The sequence below is a fragment of the Pristiophorus japonicus genome, chromosome 32, assembly GCF_044704955.1.
Source record: "Pristiophorus japonicus isolate sPriJap1 chromosome 32, sPriJap1.hap1, whole genome shotgun sequence".
Lineage (NCBI taxonomy): Eukaryota > Metazoa > Chordata > Chondrichthyes > Pristiophoridae > Pristiophorus > Pristiophorus japonicus.
In genome coordinates this window covers 2,288,764-2,306,372 of record NC_092008.1, presented here as the reverse complement: position 1 = coordinate 2,306,372, position 17,609 = coordinate 2,288,764, and the positions used below count along the sequence as shown (strand labels likewise).

Genomic DNA, 17,609 nt, shown 5'->3' with positions numbered 1-17,609 from the left:
TGCCACGGAGATGAGGCCGGAAGCTCATTTCAGGGTCAAATATGAGACCTCAGCCGTGAACACTCCCCTTTAATGATGACACCATCCCTTTAATGGATGTTTTGGGCAAGAGGTAGAGAATGAATTATCTGTCAAGGTGCAATTAGCAGCAGAGTTTCGAAGCTCGAGGGTTGAGTTGGTTTAATGGGCGGTGTCGTGATAAAGACACGAGGAAGAGGAAGTGAATGAATTGATGAAAGAAGCCTTGTCTGGTGTTGGCGAGGTTGGGCGATGTGAGTGCTGGGGGAGTTTCCCAGCCGACGGCTGTGTGTGGGAGGAGTCGGGTTGGTAAGCCGAGCGTCCGTACCTGAGCGATTCAGAACCATTCCTCGCTTGGACGAGACACACCGACAGCCCAGACGGCTCGCCAATCCTTCGGCCGCCTTTCGAGATGCCGGCTTGCACCCGATGGACCGCCCTGGTGGCGATGGTGACTGTCGTGGTCGCGGTGGAGGGCTGGATCGGTAAGTGGCTTCATTAACCCTCGCTCGCATCAACCTGCTGTCCCACTGCCGATCCAGCGAGGGGCAGCCCCATCGTATCGCAAGCTCTGCTTCCAAAGAAAGCCATGAGCGAACATAAGAAACCGGAGCAGGAGTCGGCCATTCGGCCCCTCGAGCCTGCTCCGCCATTTAATACGACCGTGGCTGATCCGATCATGGACTCAGCTCCACTTCCCTGCCCGCCCCCTTATCGGTTAAGAAACTGTCTATCTCTGTCGTAAATATATTCAATGTCCCGGCTTCCACAGCTCTCTGAGGCAGCGAATTCCACAGATTTACAACCCTCAGAGAGAAGAAATTCCTCCTCATCTCAGTTTTAAATGGGCGGCCCCTTATTCTAAGACCATGCCCCCTAGTTCTAGTCTCCCCCATCAGTGGAAACATCCTCTCTGCATCCACCTTGTCGAGCCCCCCTCATAATCTGATACGTTTCCATAAGATCACCTCTCATTCTTCTGAGTTCCAGTGAGTAGAGGCCCAACCTGCTCAACCTTTCCTCATAAGTCAACCCCCTCATCCCCGGAATCAACCGAGTGAACCTTCTCTGAACTGACTCCAAAGCAAGTATATCCTTTCGTAAATACGGAGACCAAAACTGCACGCAGTACTCCAGGTGTGGTCTCACCAATACCCTGTATAACTGGAGCAAGACTTCCCTGCTTTTATACTCCATCTCCTTTGCAATAAAGGCCAAGATCCCATTGACCTTCCTGATCACTTGCTGTACCTGCATACTAACCTTTTGTGTTTCATGTACAAGTACCCCCCAGGTCCCGCTGTACTGCGGCACTTTGCAATTTGGGTGAGATTAATTACCGCCCTGTCTGACGGCAGTGACAACCAGGAGGAGCGAGACCGAGCACCAGTTAGATCAGTCCTGATCTCATCGACTGGCGGAACAGGCTCGAGGGGCTGAACGGCCTCCTCCTGTCCCTAATGTAACAGGCTCGAGGGGCTGAACAGCCTCCTCCTGTCCCTAATGTAACAGGCTCGAGGGGCTGAACGGCCTCCTCCTGTCCCTAATGTAACAGGCTCGAGGGGCTGAACGGCCTCCTCCTGTCCCTAATGTAACAGACTCGAGGGGCTGAACGGACTCCTCCTGTCCCTAATGTAACAGGCTCGAGGGGCTGAACGGCCTCCTCCTGTCCCTATGCCAGCAGCAGCCCTCGGGATGTCTCGGGAGGGCCGGGGGTTGGGGAGGGTCGAGGGGGGATTGGAAAGCAGACACACTCGAGAGGAATGATTTGCTCCAGAATCCAATTGCCCCTTTGGGGGTCACGGGGTCAGCGTCAGTTCTGTCCGACTCCTTGTGATAGAGATAGCGCCGTACACAAATAAACCGGGAACACGTCACCTGACGAGAGTTCCAGAGTGCTCTGCCACCTGAAGACTTTGTGTGAGTTTGTGAGTTGTACGGAATATATAACACTCCTCATCGATATTTCTGAAGGGTTTCGCTCAACAACCTCAGTAACCCCCCTCCGACAGTGCGGCACTCCCTCAGTACTGCCCCTCCGACAGTGCAGCGCTCCCTCAGTACTGCCCCTCCGACAGTGCGGGGCTCCCTCAGTACTGCCCCTCCGACAGTGCGGCATTCCCTCAGTACCGCCCCTCCGACAGTGCGGCGCTCCCTCAGTACCGCCCCTCCGACAGTGCGGCACTCTCTCAGTACCGCCCCTCCGACAGTGCGGCACTCTCTCAGTACCGCCCCTCCGACAGTGCGGGGCTCCCTCAGTACTGCCCCTCCGACAGTGCGGCACTCCCTCAGTACTGCCCCTCCGACAGTGCGGCACTCTCTCAGTACCGCCCCTCCGACAGTGCGGCACTCTCTCAGTACCGCCCCTCCGACAGTGCGGCACTCTCTCAGTACCGCCCCTCCGACAGTGCGGCACTCTCTCAGTACCGCCCCTCCGACAGTGCGGGGCTCCCTCAGTACCGCCCCTCCGACAGTGCGGCACTCCCTCAGTACCGCCCCTCCGACAGTGCGGGGCTCCCTCAGTACTGCCCCTCCGACAGTGCGGCACTCCCTCAGTACCTCCCCTCCGACAGTGCGGCGCACCCTCAGTACCGCCCCTCCGACAGTGCGGGGCTCCCTCAGTACCGCCCCTCCGACAGTGGGGCACTCCCTCAGTACTGCCCCTCCGACAGTGCGGCGCTCCCTCAGTACTGCCCCTCCGACAGTGCGGGGCTCCCTCAGTACCGCCCCTCCGACAGTGGGGCACTCCCTCAGTACCGCCCCTCCGACAGTGCGGGGCTCCCTCAGTACCGCCCCTCCGACAGTGGGGCACTCCCTCAGTACTGCCCCTCCGACAGTGCGGCGCTCCCTCAGTACTGCGCTGCGAGTGTCAGCCTGGATTTTTGTGCTCGAGTCCCTGGAGTGAGACTTGAAACGAAGACCTGCTGACTCCGAGGCAGAAGTACGACCCGCCGTGTCAGGGCTGACAGTGTGCAAGTATTTGCCGATCTCCTGCACCGTGATGATCCATTGTTCGTTCTTTCTAGACCCGCATGTGTTTCACATCCACTGTGACTGCAGGCGATGTGGTCGGAATTCCTCAATCGGTTGGGATGATGCGTATGATGGAGAAACGATCGTGCACTACGACACCGCCACTAAAAGATTTGTTGCAAAGCAATCTTTTGCACAAGCCGTGGTCGATGGGCGCAACTCCAATGAAGGTTTTGTCAACTCGGTCCCACAACAGATTGACAGTCTATGCGATAAAATTAAACACACAGCTTTATTGCTCAACATCACTGTGAAAGCCATGGGTAAGGTGCTCGAACAAAACGGCCGCTGTATAATGTAGAGCAAATAAGATCATCAGAAATAGGAGCAGGAGTCGGCCATTCCCAGGGCAGGTACAGCATGGGGTTAGATACAGAGTAAAGCTCCCTCTACACTGTCCCATCAAACACTCCCAGGGCAGGTACATGGGGGTTAGATACAGAGTAAAGCTCCCTCTACACTGTCCCATCAAACACTCCCAGGGCAGGTACAGGGGGTTAGATACAGAGTAAAGCTCCCTCTACACTGTCCCATCAAACACTCCCAGGGCAGGTACAGGGGGTTAGATACAGAGTAAAGCTCCCTCTACACTGTCCCATCAAACACTCCCAGGGCAGGTACAGGGGGTTAGATACAGAGTAAAGCTCCCTCTACACTGTCCCATCAAACACTCCCAGGGCAGATATAGCACGGGGTTAGATACCGAGTAAAGCTCCCTCTACACTGTCCCATCAAACACTCCCAGAGCAGGTACAAGGGGGTTAGATACAGAGTAAAGCTCCCTCTACACTGTCCTATCAAACACTCCCAGGGCAGGTACAGCACGGGGTTAGATACAGAGTAAAGCTCCCTCTACACTGTCCCATCAAACACTCCCAGGGCAGGTACAGGTGGTTAGATACAGAGTAAAGCTCCCTCTACACTGTCCCATCAAACACTCCCAGGGCAGGTACAGGGGGTTAGATACAGAGTAAAGCTCCCTCTACACTGTCCCATCAAACACTCCCAGGGCAGGTACAGGGGGTTAGATACAGAGTAAAGCTCCCTCTACACTGTCCCATCAAACACTCCCAGGGCAGGTACAGGGGGTTAGATACAGAGTAAAGCTCCCTCTACACTGTCCCATCAAACACTCCCAGGGCAGGTACAGGGGGTTAGATACAGAGTAAAGCTCCCTCTACACTGTCCCATCAAACACTCCCAGGGCAGGTACAGCGGGTTAGATTCAGAGTAAAGCTCCCTCTACACTGTCCCATCAAACACTCCCAGGGCAGGTACAGCGGGTTAGATTCAGAGTAAAGCTCCCTCTACACTGTCCCATCAAACACTCCCAGGGCAGGTACAGCACGGGGTTAGATACAGATTAAATCTTCCTCTACACTGTCCCATCAAACACTCCCAGGGCAGGTACAGCACGGAGTTAGATACAGATTAAATCTTCCTCTACACTGTCCCATCAAATACGTCCGGGCAGGTACAGCACGGGATTAGATACAGAGTAAAGCTCCCTCTACACTGTCCCATCAAACACTCCCAGAGCAGGTACAGGGGGTTAGATACAGAGTAAAGCTCCCTCTACACTGTCCCATCAAACACTCCCAGGGCAGGTACAGGGGGTTAGATACAGAGTAAAGCTCCCTCTACACTGTCCCATCAAACACTCCCAGGGCAGGTTCAGCACGCGGTTAGATACAGAGTAAAGCTCCCTCTACACTGTCCTATCAAACACTCCCAGGGCAGGTACAGCGGGTTAGATACAGAGTAAAGCTCCCTCTACACTGTCCCATCAAACACTCCCAGGGCAGGTACAGCACGGGGTTAGATACAGATTAAATCTTCCTCTACACTGTCCCATCAAATACTTCCAGGGCAGGTACAGCACGGGATTAGATACAGAGTAAAGCTCCCTCTACACTGTACCCATCAAACACTCACAGGGCAGGTACAGCACGAGGTTAGATACAGAGTAAAGCTCCCTCTACACTGTCCCATCAAACACTCCCAGAGCAGGTACAAGGGGGTTAGATACAGAGTAAAGCTCCCTCTACACTGTCCTATCAAACACTCCCAGGGCAGGTACAGCACGGGGTTAGATACAGAGTAAAGCTCCCTCTACACTGTCCCATCAAACACTCCCAGGGCAGGTACAGGTGGTTAGATACAGAGTAAAGCTCCCTCTACACTGTCCCATCAAACACTCCCAGGGCAGGTACAGGGGGTTAGATACAGAGTAAAGCTCCCTCTACACTGTCCCATCAAACACTCCCAGGGCAGGTACAGGGGGTTAGATACAGAGTAAAGCTCCCTCTACACTGTCCCATCAAACACTCCCAGGGCAGGTACAGGGGGTTAGATACAGAGTAAAGCTCCCTCTACACTGTCCCATCAAACACTCCCAGGGCAGGTACAGGGGGTTAGATACAGAGTAAAGCTCCCTCTACACTGTCCCATCAAACACTCCCAGGGCAGGTACAGCGGGTTAGATTCAGAGTAAAGCTCCCTCTACACTGTCCCATCAAACACTCCCAGGGCAGGTACAGCGGGTTAGATTCAGAGTAAAGCTCCCTCTACACTGTCCCATCAAACACTCCCAGGGCAGGTACAGCACGGGGTTAGATACAGATTAAATCTTCCTCTACACTGTCCCATCAAACACTCCCAGGGCAGGTACAGCACGGAGTTAGATACAGATTAAATCTTCCTCTACACTGTCCCATCAAATACGTCCGGGCAGGTACAGCACGGGATTAGATACAGAGTAAAGCTCCCTCTACACTGTCCCATCAAACACTCCCAGAGCAGGTACAGGGGGTTAGATACAGAGTAAAGCTCCCTCTACACTGTCCCATCAAACACTCCCAGGGCAGGTACAGGGGGTTAGATACAGAGTAAAGCTCCCTCTACACTGTCCCATCAAACACTCCCAGGGCAGGTTCAGCACGCGGTTAGATACAGAGTAAAGCTCCCTCTACACTGTCCTATCAAACACTCCCAGGGCAGGTACAGCGGGTTAGATACAGAGTAAAGCTCCCTCTACACTGTCCCATCAAACACTCCCAGGGCAGGTACAGCACGGGGTTAGATACAGATTAAATCTTCCTCTACACTGTCCCATCAAATACTTCCAGGGCAGGTACAGCACGGGATTAGATACAGAGTAAAGCTCCCTCTACACTGTACCCATCAAACACTCACAGGGCAGGTACAGCACGAGGTTAGATACAGAGTAAAGCTCCCTCGACACTGTCCCCATCAAACACTCCCAGGGCAGGTACAGGGGGGTTAGATACAGAGTAAAGCTCCCTCTACACTGTCCCATCAAACACTCCCAGGGCAGGTACAGGGGGTTAGATACAGAGTAAATCTCCCTCTACACTGTCCCATCAAACACTCCCAGGGCAGGTACACGGGGTTAGATACAGAGTAAAGCTCCCTCTACACTGTCCCATCAAACACTCCCAGGGCAGGTACAGGGGGTAAGATACAGAGTAAAGCTCCCTCTGCACTGTCCCATCAAACACTCCCAGGGCAGATACAGGGGGTTAGATGCAGAGTAAAGCTCCCTCTACACTGTCCCATCAAACACTCCCAGGGCAGGTACAGGGGGTTAGATACAGAGTAAAGCTCCCTCTACACTGTCCCATCAAACACTCCCAGGGCAGGTACAGGGGGTTAGATACAGAGTAAAGCTCCCTCTACACTGTCCCATCAAGCACTCCCAGGGCAGGTACAGCACGGGGTTAGATACAGAGTAAAGATCCCTCTACACTGTCCCATCAAGCACTTCCAGGGCAGGTACAGGGATTTAGAAACAGAGTAAAGCTCCCACTACATTGTCCCATCAAACACTCCCAGGGCAAGTACAGCACGGGGTTAGATACAGAGTAAAGATCCCTCTACACTGTCCCATCAAGCACTCCCAGGGCAGGTACAGGGGGTTAGATGCAGAGTAAAGCTCCCTCTACACTGTCCCATCAAACACTCACAGTGCAGGTACAGAACGGGGTTAGTTACAGAGAAAAGCTCCCCTTACACTCTCCCATGAAACGTTCCCAGGGCAGGTACAGCACGAGGTTAGATACAGAGTAAATCTCCCTCTCCACTGTCCCATCAAACATTCCCAGGGCAGGTACAGGGGGTTAGATAAAGAGTAAAGCTCCCTCTACACTGTCCCCATCAAACACTCCCAGGGCAGGTACAGGGGGGTTAGATACAGAGTAAAGCTCCCTCTACACTGTCCCATCAAACACTCCCAGGGCAGGTACAGGGGGTTAGATACAGAGTAAAGCTCCCTCTACACTGTCCCATCAAACACTCCCAGGGCAGGTACAGCACGGGGTTAGATACAGAGTAAAGCTCCCTCTACACTGTCCTATCAAACACTCCCAGGGCAGGTACAGCGGGTTAGATACAGAGTAAAGCTCCCTCTACACTGTCCCATCAAACACTCCCAGGGCAGGTACAGCACGGGGTTAGATACAGATTAAATCTTCCTCTACACTGTCCCATCAAATACTTCCAGGGCAGGTACAGCACGGGATTAGATACAGAGTAAAGCTCCCTCTACACTGTCCCATCAAACACTCCCAGGGCAGGTACAGGGGGTTAGATACAGAGTAAAGCTCCCTCTACACTGTCCCATCAAACACTCCCAGGGCAGGTACACGGGGTTAGATACAGAGTAAAGCTCCCTCTACACTGTCCCATCAAACACTCCCAGGGCAGGTACAGGGGGTAAGATACAGAGTAAAGCTCCCTCTGCACTGTCCCATCAAACACTCCCAGGGCAGATACAGGGGGTTAGATACAGAGTAAAGCTCCCTCTACACTGTCCCATCAAACACTCCCAGGGCAGGTACAGGGGGTTAGATACAGAGTAAAGCTCCCTCTACACTGTCCCATCAAACACTCCCAGGGCAGGTACAGGGGGTTAGATACAGAGTAAAGCTCCCTCTACACTGTCCCATCAAGCACTCCCAGGGCAGGTACAGCACGGGGTTAGATACAGAGTAAAGATCCCTCTACACTGTCCCATCAAGCACTTCCAGGGCAGGTACAGGGATTTAGAAACAGAGTAAAGCTCCCACTACATTGTCCCATCAAACACTCCCAGGGCAGGTACAGGGGGTTAGATAGAGTAAAGCTCCCTCTGCACTGTTCCATCAAGCACTCCCAGGGCAGGTACAGGGGGTTAGATGCAGAGTAAAGCTCCCTCTACACTGTCCCATCAAACACTCCCAGGGCAGGTACAGCACGGGGTTAGATACAGAGTAAAGATCCCTCTACACTGTCCCATCAAGCACTTCCAGGGCAGGTACAGGGATTTAGAAACAGAGTAAAGCTCCCACTACATTGTCCCATCAAACACTCCCAGGGCAGGTACAGGGGGTTAGATAGAGTAAAGCTCCCTCTGCACTGTTCCATCAAGCACTCCCAGGGCAGGTACAGGGGGTTAGATGCAGAGTAAAGCTCCCTCTACACTGTCCCATCAAACACTCCCAGTGCAGGTACAGAACGGGGTTAGTTACAGAGAAAAGCTCCCCTTACACTCTCCCATGAAACGTTCCCAGGGCAGGTACAGCACGAGGTTAGATACAGAGTAAATCTCCCTCTCCACTGTCCCATCAAACATTCCCAGGGCAGGTACAGGGGGTTAGATACAGAGTAAAGCTCCCTCTACACTGTCCCCATCAAACACTCCCAGGGCAGGTACAGGGGGGTTAGATACAGAGTAAAGCTCCCTCTACACTGTCCCATCAAACACTCCCAGGGCAGGTACAGGGGGTTAGATACAGAGTAAAGCTCCCTCTACACTGTCCCATCAAACACTCCCAGGGCAGGTACACGGGGTTAGATACAGAGTAAAGCTCCCTCTACACTGTCCCATCAAACACTCCCAGGGCAGGTACAGCACGGGGTTAGATACAGAGTAAAGATCCCTCTACACTGTCCCATCAAGCACTTCCAGGGCAGGTACAGGGATTTAGAAACAGAGTAAAGCTCCCACTACATTGTCCCATCAAACACTCCCAGGGCAGGTACAGGGGGTTAGATAGAGTAAAGCTCCCTCTGCACTGTTCCATCAAGCACTCCCAGGGCAGGTACAGGGGGTTAGATGCAGAGTAAAGCTCCCTCTACACTGTCCCATCAAACACTCACAGTGCAGGTACAGAACGGGGTTAGTTACAGAGAAAAGCTCCCCTTACACTCTCCCATGAAACGTTCCCAGGGCAGGTACAGCACGAGGTTAGATACAGAGTAAATCTCCCTCTCCACTGTCCCATCAAACATTCCCAGGGCAGGTACAGGGGGTTAGATACAGAGTAAAGCTCCCTCTACACTGTCCCATCAAACACTCCCAGGGCAGGTACAGGGGGTTAGATAGAGTAAAGCTCCCTCTGCACTGTTCCATCAAGCACTCCCAGGGCAGGTACAGGGGGTTAGATGCAGAGTAAAGCTCCCTCTACACTGTCCCATCAAACACTCCCAGGGCAGGTACAGGGGGTTAGATACAGAGTAAAGCTCCCTCTACACTGTCCCATCAAACACTCCCAGTGCAGGTACAGAACGGGGTTAGATACAGAGAAAAGCTCCCCTTACACTCTCCCATGAAACGTTCCCAGGGCAGGTACAGCACGAGGTTAGATACAGAGTAAATCTCCCTCTCCACTGTCCCATCAAACACTCCCAGGGCAGGTACAGGGGGTTAGATACAGAGTAAAGCTCCCTCTACACTGTCCCATCAAACACTCCCAGGGCAGGTACAGGGGTTTAGATAGAGTAAAGCTCCCTCTACACTGTCCCATCAAACACTCCCAGGGCAGGTACAGGGGGTTAGATACAAAGTAAAGCTCTCTCTGCACTGTCCCATCAAACACTCCTAGGACAGGTACAGGGGATTCGATACAGAGTAAAGTTCCCTCTACACTGTCACATCAAACACTTCCAGGGCGGATACAACACGGGTTAGATACAGAGTAAAGCTCCCTCTACACTGTCCCATCAAACACTCCCAGGACAGGTACAGGGGGTTAGATACAGATTAAAGCTCCCTCTACACGGCCCACGGTATAACCTGCTGTCTGTTTTCACAGCTCCCACGTCCATCAACACCTTTGTTCGGACAGAAGGCGGGCAGGATTATTTGGTGTGCTTGGCGACGAACTTCTTTCCCCGTGAGATTGACCTGAGCTGGGTCAGAGACGGGCGAGGGGCTGTCCAGGGAGCAGCCAGGACTCGGGTGGTACCTCAAAGGGATGGGACCTTTCAGGCCTGGAGTGTCCTGCCCTTGGCCGGAGGTGTTCACCGTTCGACCTCCTGTCAAGTGGAACATGTGGCCATCAACGGCAAACTCGTGGTGCAATTCGGTAAGTTCAGCAACTCGGGGAAGCTCAGACACAGAGATCGCCGTAAGACCCAACCGTGATATCCCTAACACCCCAAACACACAACACACGCTGGAAATGGCCGCGAGCAGAACTGTATCACATGACCTTGACACATGACCTGTTATTGTCACTGCATCACTAGTAGTTATTACATCAGAAGTCCACTAGGTGGAGCTCCATTACACTTTCTCCCTCCTTATTGAAGAAGTAATCATCACAGAGGATGTAACAAACAGGATGGATAAAGGGGAACCAGTGGATGTGGTGTATTTGGACTTCCAGAAGTCATTTGACAAGGTGCCACATAAAAGGTTACTGCACAAGATAAAAGTTCACGGGGTTGAGGGTAATATATTAGCATAGATAGAGGATTGGCTAACGAACAGAAAACAGAGAGTCGGGATAAATGGGTCATTCTCTGGTTGGCAACCAGTAACTAGTGGGGTGCGGCAGGGATCAGTGCTGGGCCCCCAACTATTTACAATCTATATTAACGACTTGGAAGAAGGGACTGAGTGTAACGTAGACAAGTTTGCTGATGATACAAAGATGGGAGGAAAAGCAATGTGTGAGGAGGTCACAAAAAATCTGCACAAGGACACAGACAGGTTCAGTGAGTGGGCAAAAATTTGGCAGATGGAGCATAATGTGGGAAAGTGTGAGGTCGTTCACTTTGGCAGAAAAAAAATCAAAGAGCAAGTTATTATTTAAATGGAGAAAGATTGCAAAGTGCCGCAGTACAGCGGGACCTGGGAGTTACTTGTGCATGAAACACAAAAGGATAGTATGCAGGTACAGCAAGTGATCAGGAAGGCCAATGGGATCTTGGCCTTTGTTGCAAAGGGGATGGAGTATAAAAGCAGGGAAGTCTTGCTCCAGTTATACATTGAATGGCGGTGCAGGCTCGAGGGGCCGAATGGCCTACTGATCCTATTCTCGGACACCACCCGGTTCGGGTTCCCATCAGCGGGGAACTTCAGCGATACTGTTCTTGCGGTGAACAGCTGGCCCAGTAACTGTGCTCTCTTCAGATCGGAACAGGAATGCTGAGAATGAAACTTTGATCACCATCGGAGCTGTGCTGGGGATACTGGGACTGAGCGCTGCTGTGGTGACCACGATCGTGTATCACTGCGCCATCAACCGTAAGCACCTTGCGCCCGTTACCAACGATCGTTAATGTCGCGGGTTTAATTGGGGGTCTGATGCGATGGCGCCTTTCTTGCTGACTTTAGGGGAGAGCACAAATGTGTTTCCACTCACTACCTGTCTTTCTGGTGCGTGTAAAAATGGGGCTTTCAGTATGTCGAGGGGGAATGTTCTTTTCCTGTTGGTTCCCGGGGCTGTGGGCGTCACTGGCAAGGCCAGCATTTATTGCCCGTCCGCTAATCGCCCGCGAGAAGGTGGCGCTGACCCTTATACAACTGAGGGGCTCGCTGGGCCAGGTCAGAGGGCAGTTACAAGTCACGCACACATTGCTGTGGGCCTGAACTCACATAGCGGCCAGACCGGGTAAGGGCGGTAGATTTCCTTCCCTGAAGGACACATCACTGAACCCGATGGGTTTTAACGGCAAGTTCCGTTACCGCCAGAGCTGTTCAATTGAGTTCAAACTCCCCAGCCGCCCTGAACTGGTGTCCCTGGATCGTTAGTCCAGGGCTCAGGATTCCTGGCCCAGTAATATACCCACCGTCATCATCGGCAGTCCCTCGGGATCGAGGAAGACTTGCTTCCACTCCTAACACGAGTCCTTAGGTGGCTGAACAGTCCAATACGGGAGCCACAGACCCTGTCACAGGTGGGACAGACAGTGGTTGAGGGAAGGGGAGGGTGGGACTGGTTTGCCGCACGCTCCTTCCGTTGCCTGCGCTTGGTTTCTGCACGCTCTCGGCGACGAGACTCGAGGTGCTCAGCGCCCTCCCGGATGCACTTCCTCCACTTAGGGCGGACTGGTCTTTGGGCCCAGGGACTCCCAGGTGTCGGTGGGGATGTTGCACTTTATCAGGGAGGCTTTGAGGGTGGTCCCTTGTAACGTTTCCTCTGCCCACCTTTGGCTCGTTTGACGTGAAGGAGTTCCGAGTAGAGCGCTTGCTTTGGGAGTCTCGTGTCAGGGGGACATGTGGACAATGTGGCCCTGCCCAGCGGAGCAGGTCGAGTGTACATAACCACTGTGCTACCACACCCCACAGGACAAGGGGCGGGTTAACAAAAGGAGATAGTCAGAGTTAGACATGTCCATGTATATATCAGAGAATCTCACGTTCTCCGTGTTAATGGAAACATTGACGGAAAGTCAAAATAAACGGGATCTTTAAACAGATACGCTTTGAAATTAATGTTTGAGATATGACGGAGTAAAGGTGTGTCAGTCTGGCTCAGTGGGCAGCACCCTCGCCTCAGAGTCAGAAGGTCGTGGGGTCAAGTCCCACTCCAGGGACTCGAGTACAGAATCCAGGCTGACCCTCCCAGTGCAGTACTGAGGGAGTGCCGCAGTGTCGGAGGGGCGGTACTGAGGGAGCGCCGCAGTATTGGAGGGGCAGTACTGAGGGAACGCCGCAGTGTCGGAGGGGCAGTACTGAGGGAGTGCCGCACTGTCGGAGGGGCGGTACTGAGGGAGTGCCGTACGGTCGGAGGGGCGTTGCTGAGGGAGCGCCGTACTGTCGGAGGGGCGGTACTGAGGGAGCGCCGTACTGTCGGAGGGGCGGTACTGAGGGAGCGCCGCACTGTCGGAGGGGCGGTACTGAGGGAGCGCTGCACTGTCGGAGGTGCCGTATTTCGGATGAGACATTAAACCGAGGCCCCGTCTGCCCTCTCGGGTGGATGTAAAAGATCCCGGGGCCACTATTGGAAGAAGAGCAGGGGGAGCTCTCCCCGGTGTCCTGGGGCCAATATTTATCCCTCGACCAACATCACTAAAACAGACGATCCGGGTCATTATCACATCGCTGTGTGTGGGAGCTTGCTGTGCGCAAATTGGCATTTCCCACAATACAACAGCGAGTGCACTCCGATAGTACTTCATTGGCTGTGAGGCGGTTTGGGACGTCCTGAGAGGGTGTTAGGCGCGATATAAATGCTTCATTCTTCTTTCAAAAGCTTCACCAGTTTAAATGATAATCCTTGTTCACAGAGGGAGAGTGAGCGAGAGAGAGAGAGAGAGAGAGAGAGGGGGAGAGAGAGAGCGAGAGAGTGGGAGAGAGAGAGCGAGAGAGAGAGAGAGAGAGAGACAGAGAGAGAGCGAGAGAGAGCGAGGGAGAGAGAAACAGAGAGCGAGAGAGAGAATGAGAGAGAGAGAGCGAGCGAGAGAGAGAGCGAGGGAGAGAGCCAGAGAGAGAGAGAGAGAGGGACAGAGAGGGAGACAGAGTGAGAGAGAGGGACAGAGAGAGCGAGGGAGAGCGAGGAGGGGAGGGAGCAGAGGAGGAGATTAAAAGCCGGTGAAATAAAAGAGGGAGGGGGAGGGTACATTTGAAAGACGCCCGTCCCTGGGATTGATGACAAACTGCTCACCGTACCTTTCTCATTCCAGGTTGCAAACGCTCCAAGATCCAGTCGACGGGTGAGATGCACAGTCCTTTAACTCTGAATCATTTTGGGGCCAGGGGGGGTATATTTTGGGGTGGAGAGGGTTAACAGTTTGCCGATCCTTCTCGTTGCAGCCAAGTTCACGAGGCGTACGGGACCATGTGGATCGAATCCCTGCCAGGCCAGTGTGCGGAGCAGTGAATCCAACTCCTCCAACTCCAGCGGCTCCTCGGGTAAGGGAGGTATTCGTAAACCGTGTCACTGATCAACGGCGGCACAATTCGGGGCAGGAGGGGGGTCACTCGGTCCCTCGAGTCTGTTACATTAGGGACAGGAGGAGGCCGTTCAGCCCCTCGAGCCTGTTACATTAGGGACAGGAGGAGGCCGTTCAGTCCCTCGAGCCTGTTACATTAGGGACAGGAGGAGGCCGTTCAGCCCCTCGAGCCTGTTACATTAGGGACAGGAGGAGGCCGTTCAGCCCCTCGAGCCTGTTACATTAGGAACAGGAGGAGGCCGTTCAGCCCCTCGAGCCTGTTACATTAGGAACAGGAGGAGGCCGTTCAGCCCCTCGAGCCTGTTACATTAGGGACAGGAGGAGGCCGTTCAGCTCCTCGAGCCTGTTACATTAGGGACAGGAGGAGGCCGTTCAGCCCCTCGAGCCTGTTACATTAGGGACAGGAGGAGGCCGTTCAGCCCCTCGAGCCTGTTACATTAGGGACAGGAGGGGGCCGTTCAGCCCCTCGAGTCTGTTACATTAGGGACAGGAGGAGGCCGTTCAGCCCCTCGAGCCTGTTACATTAGGGACAGGAGGGGGCCGTTCAGCCCCTCGAGCCTGTTACATTAGGGACAGGGGGAGGCCGTTCAGCCCCTCGAGCCTGTTACATTAGGGACAGGAGGAGGCCGTTCAGCCCCTCGAGTCTGTTACATTAGGAACAGGAGGAGGCCGTTCAGCCCCTCGAGCCTGTTACATTAGGGACAGGAGGGGGCCGTTCAGCCCCTCGAGTCTGTTACATTAGGAACAGGAGGAGGCCGTTCAGCCCCTCGAGCCTGTTACATTAGGGACAGGAGGGGGCCGTTCAGCCCCTCGAGCCTGTTACATTAGGGACAGGGGGAGGCCGTTCAGCCCCTCGAGCCTGTTACATTAGGGACAGGAGGAGGCCGTTCAGCCCCTCGAGTCTGTTACATTAGGGACAGGGGGTCACTCGGTCCCTCGAGTCTGTCACATTAGGGACAGGAGGTCACTCGGCCTCTCGAGCCTGTCGGAGGGGCGGTACTGAGGGAGCGCTGCACTGTCGGAGGGGCAGTACTGAGGGAGCCCCGCACTGTCGGAGGGGCGGTACTGAGGGAGCGCCGCACTGTCGGAGGGGCGGTACTGAGGGAGCCCCGCACTGTCGGAGGGGCTGTATTTCGGATGGGACATTAAACCGAGGCCCCGCCTGCCCTCTCGGGTGGATGTAAAAGATCCCGGGGCCACTATTGGAAGAAGAGCAGCGGGAGTTCTCCCCGTTGTCCTGGGGCCAATATTTATCCCTCGACCAACAGACGATCTGGGTCATTATCACGTCTCTGAGTGTGGGATCTTGCTGTGCACAAGTTGGCTGCCGCGATTACATCAGTGAGCACACTTCAAAAAGTACTTCATTGGCTGTGAGGCACTTTGAGACGTCCTGTGGACGTGAAAGGCGCTATCTAAATGCAAGTCCTTTCATTATCTCAATAAACCTCGATCGATCGGACGAGGGTCTGGGGTTAGGGGGGGGGAGGGGAGAGGTTGCGGGGGAGGGGGTGAATAAGGAAATAACCGTTGTATCTGTCCAGCTCGTTGGACGACAATCCAAGGCCTGAGCTTCGAGGCGGATGAACTGACAATTTATTCTCTTCCCTTTCAGCCGAGGGGTTAACGAAATCCACCGCCTGAGGTAATGGTTCCGTCACGTATGGCCACGGTTACCACGGTGATGTCTGTAAGCGGGTGGGGGGGGGAACGGGCCTGTGGGCTGTCCGCGAGGGTCCCGGAAATCTCCGGGGCAGACCGACAATCCCAGAACGGTTCTGGACAACGAGCGGGGGTTCGATAAACCCGCTGCTCCCCCTGGGAGGTGGTACTGAGGGAGCGCCGCACTGTCGGAGGGTCAGTACTGAGGGAGTGCCGTACTGTCGGAGGGGCGGTGCTGAGGGATTGCCGCAGTATCGGAGGGGCGGTACTGAGGGAGCGTCGCACTGTCGGAGGGGCGGTACTGAGGGAGTGCCGCACTGTCGGAGGGGCAGTACTGAGGGAGTGCCGCACTGTCGGAGGGGCGGTACTGAGGGAGCACCGCACTGTCGGAGGGGCAGTACTGAGGGAGCGCCGCACTGTCGGAGGGGCGGTGCTGAGGGAGCGCCGCACTGTCGGAGGGGCGGTGCTGAGGGAGCGCCGCACTGTCGGAGGGGCGCTACTGAGGGAGCACCGCACTGTCGGAGGGGCGGTACTGAGGGAGCACCGCACTGTCGGAGGGGCGGTACTGAGGGAGCGCCGCACTGTCGGAGGGGCGCTACTGAGGGAGCGCCGCACTGTCGGAGGGGCGGTACTGAGGGAGTACCTCCTCCTTTAATCTCCTTCTCCTTCCCGCCGTAGATCGCACGGACCACGCCGACGATGATGAACGTTCCCGGCCGAGTCTGAAGACTTTATTTCCGCGTGTGTCCGCCTCAATTTTCTGGGTTTTTTTGTTTCCGACGAGTGCCCTCGAGGTTCACTTGCTCCGCGATCTGTTTGTGTGTTTTCCCGCTGGGGGTGGGGCGGGTGGGGGGGGGGTTTGGGATGAATCGCGCCCATTGGCGGTCGGAATTGGATCCCGCCGTTTCCGAGACACCGTCAGCGCTCCAACGCCGATTTTACCGCCTGGCTCCGACTGTCCAAACACGAGGGAGCAGCGCTAACGATGTCGGTGCTCACCACCCACTCGGGCGGGGGCGCGGGAGGCCCGACTGAATCTCCCGACGGCAGCCTACCACCACCCTGGCTGCAAACCGGGAAGTAAAAAGTAGTAACTGAAACTTCTCCGACACACAAACTTCTGCCCCCCACCGCTCTTAAATCTAACGAAAACAAGGCGGAAACCAATAAAGAGAGATACTTACCTTCCTCTCTGGGCGATTGCGCCCGACACCCGCTCTTTAACCGCCGCGTTTCCCTGCCCGTACGGTAGTCGCAACAGGAAAACTTCGCGACGGAGGCGTGGCGTGCTGGATGGCGTCACCGCGGCATTAGCCGGGGCAGTGTTCCCTCTCGGCGCCTCGGCCAAAGAGCCGACTGAATTTCAGCCGGAGCGCGGCACGCCTCTGACCGATGATGGTAGCAGCCGTTGACCACGACCCCAATCGCGACCCCCTTCGCGCTGCGAAATGCCGGCAGATTAATGGAGGGGCACCTTCGGCGTCTCCCCAGCGCGCGGTCAGTAAAGCACCGGGGGGGGGGGGGGTCAGGGTTATTTGTTGCAGCCGGTAATTTGCGTCGGCGGGATCGCGGGGACAGCGACGGAGCGACTCTCTCCTCTCGCACTGTTTTCCACAATGTAAACTGCTGTATCTGCTCTTAAACTGTTTCAAATTAAAGCTGACACACTGGTGTTCACAATCTCAGGCATTCCGCCGAAATACTTCAACCGA

The 17,609-nt window shown here is 54.7% G+C and overlaps 1 protein-coding gene across 1 annotated transcript; it reads left to right on the top strand.

Annotated features, from left to right (window-relative positions):
* The first annotated feature begins 430 nt into the window (after window positions 1–430).
* On the top strand, window positions 431–16,713 carry LOC139240487 (rano class II histocompatibility antigen, A beta chain-like). The gene is made up of 8 exons (XM_070869022.1): window positions 431–503; window positions 3,045–3,314; window positions 10,146–10,418; window positions 11,471–11,584; window positions 13,966–13,995; window positions 14,096–14,194; window positions 15,851–15,880; window positions 16,576–16,713. The coding sequence occupies exons 1-7, from the start codon at window positions 431–433 to the stop codon at window positions 15,877–15,879; spliced, it is 888 nt and encodes a 295-aa protein (XP_070725123.1). The 3' UTR covers window position 15,880; window positions 16,576–16,713.
* Window positions 16,714–17,609: the final 896 nt, after the last annotated feature.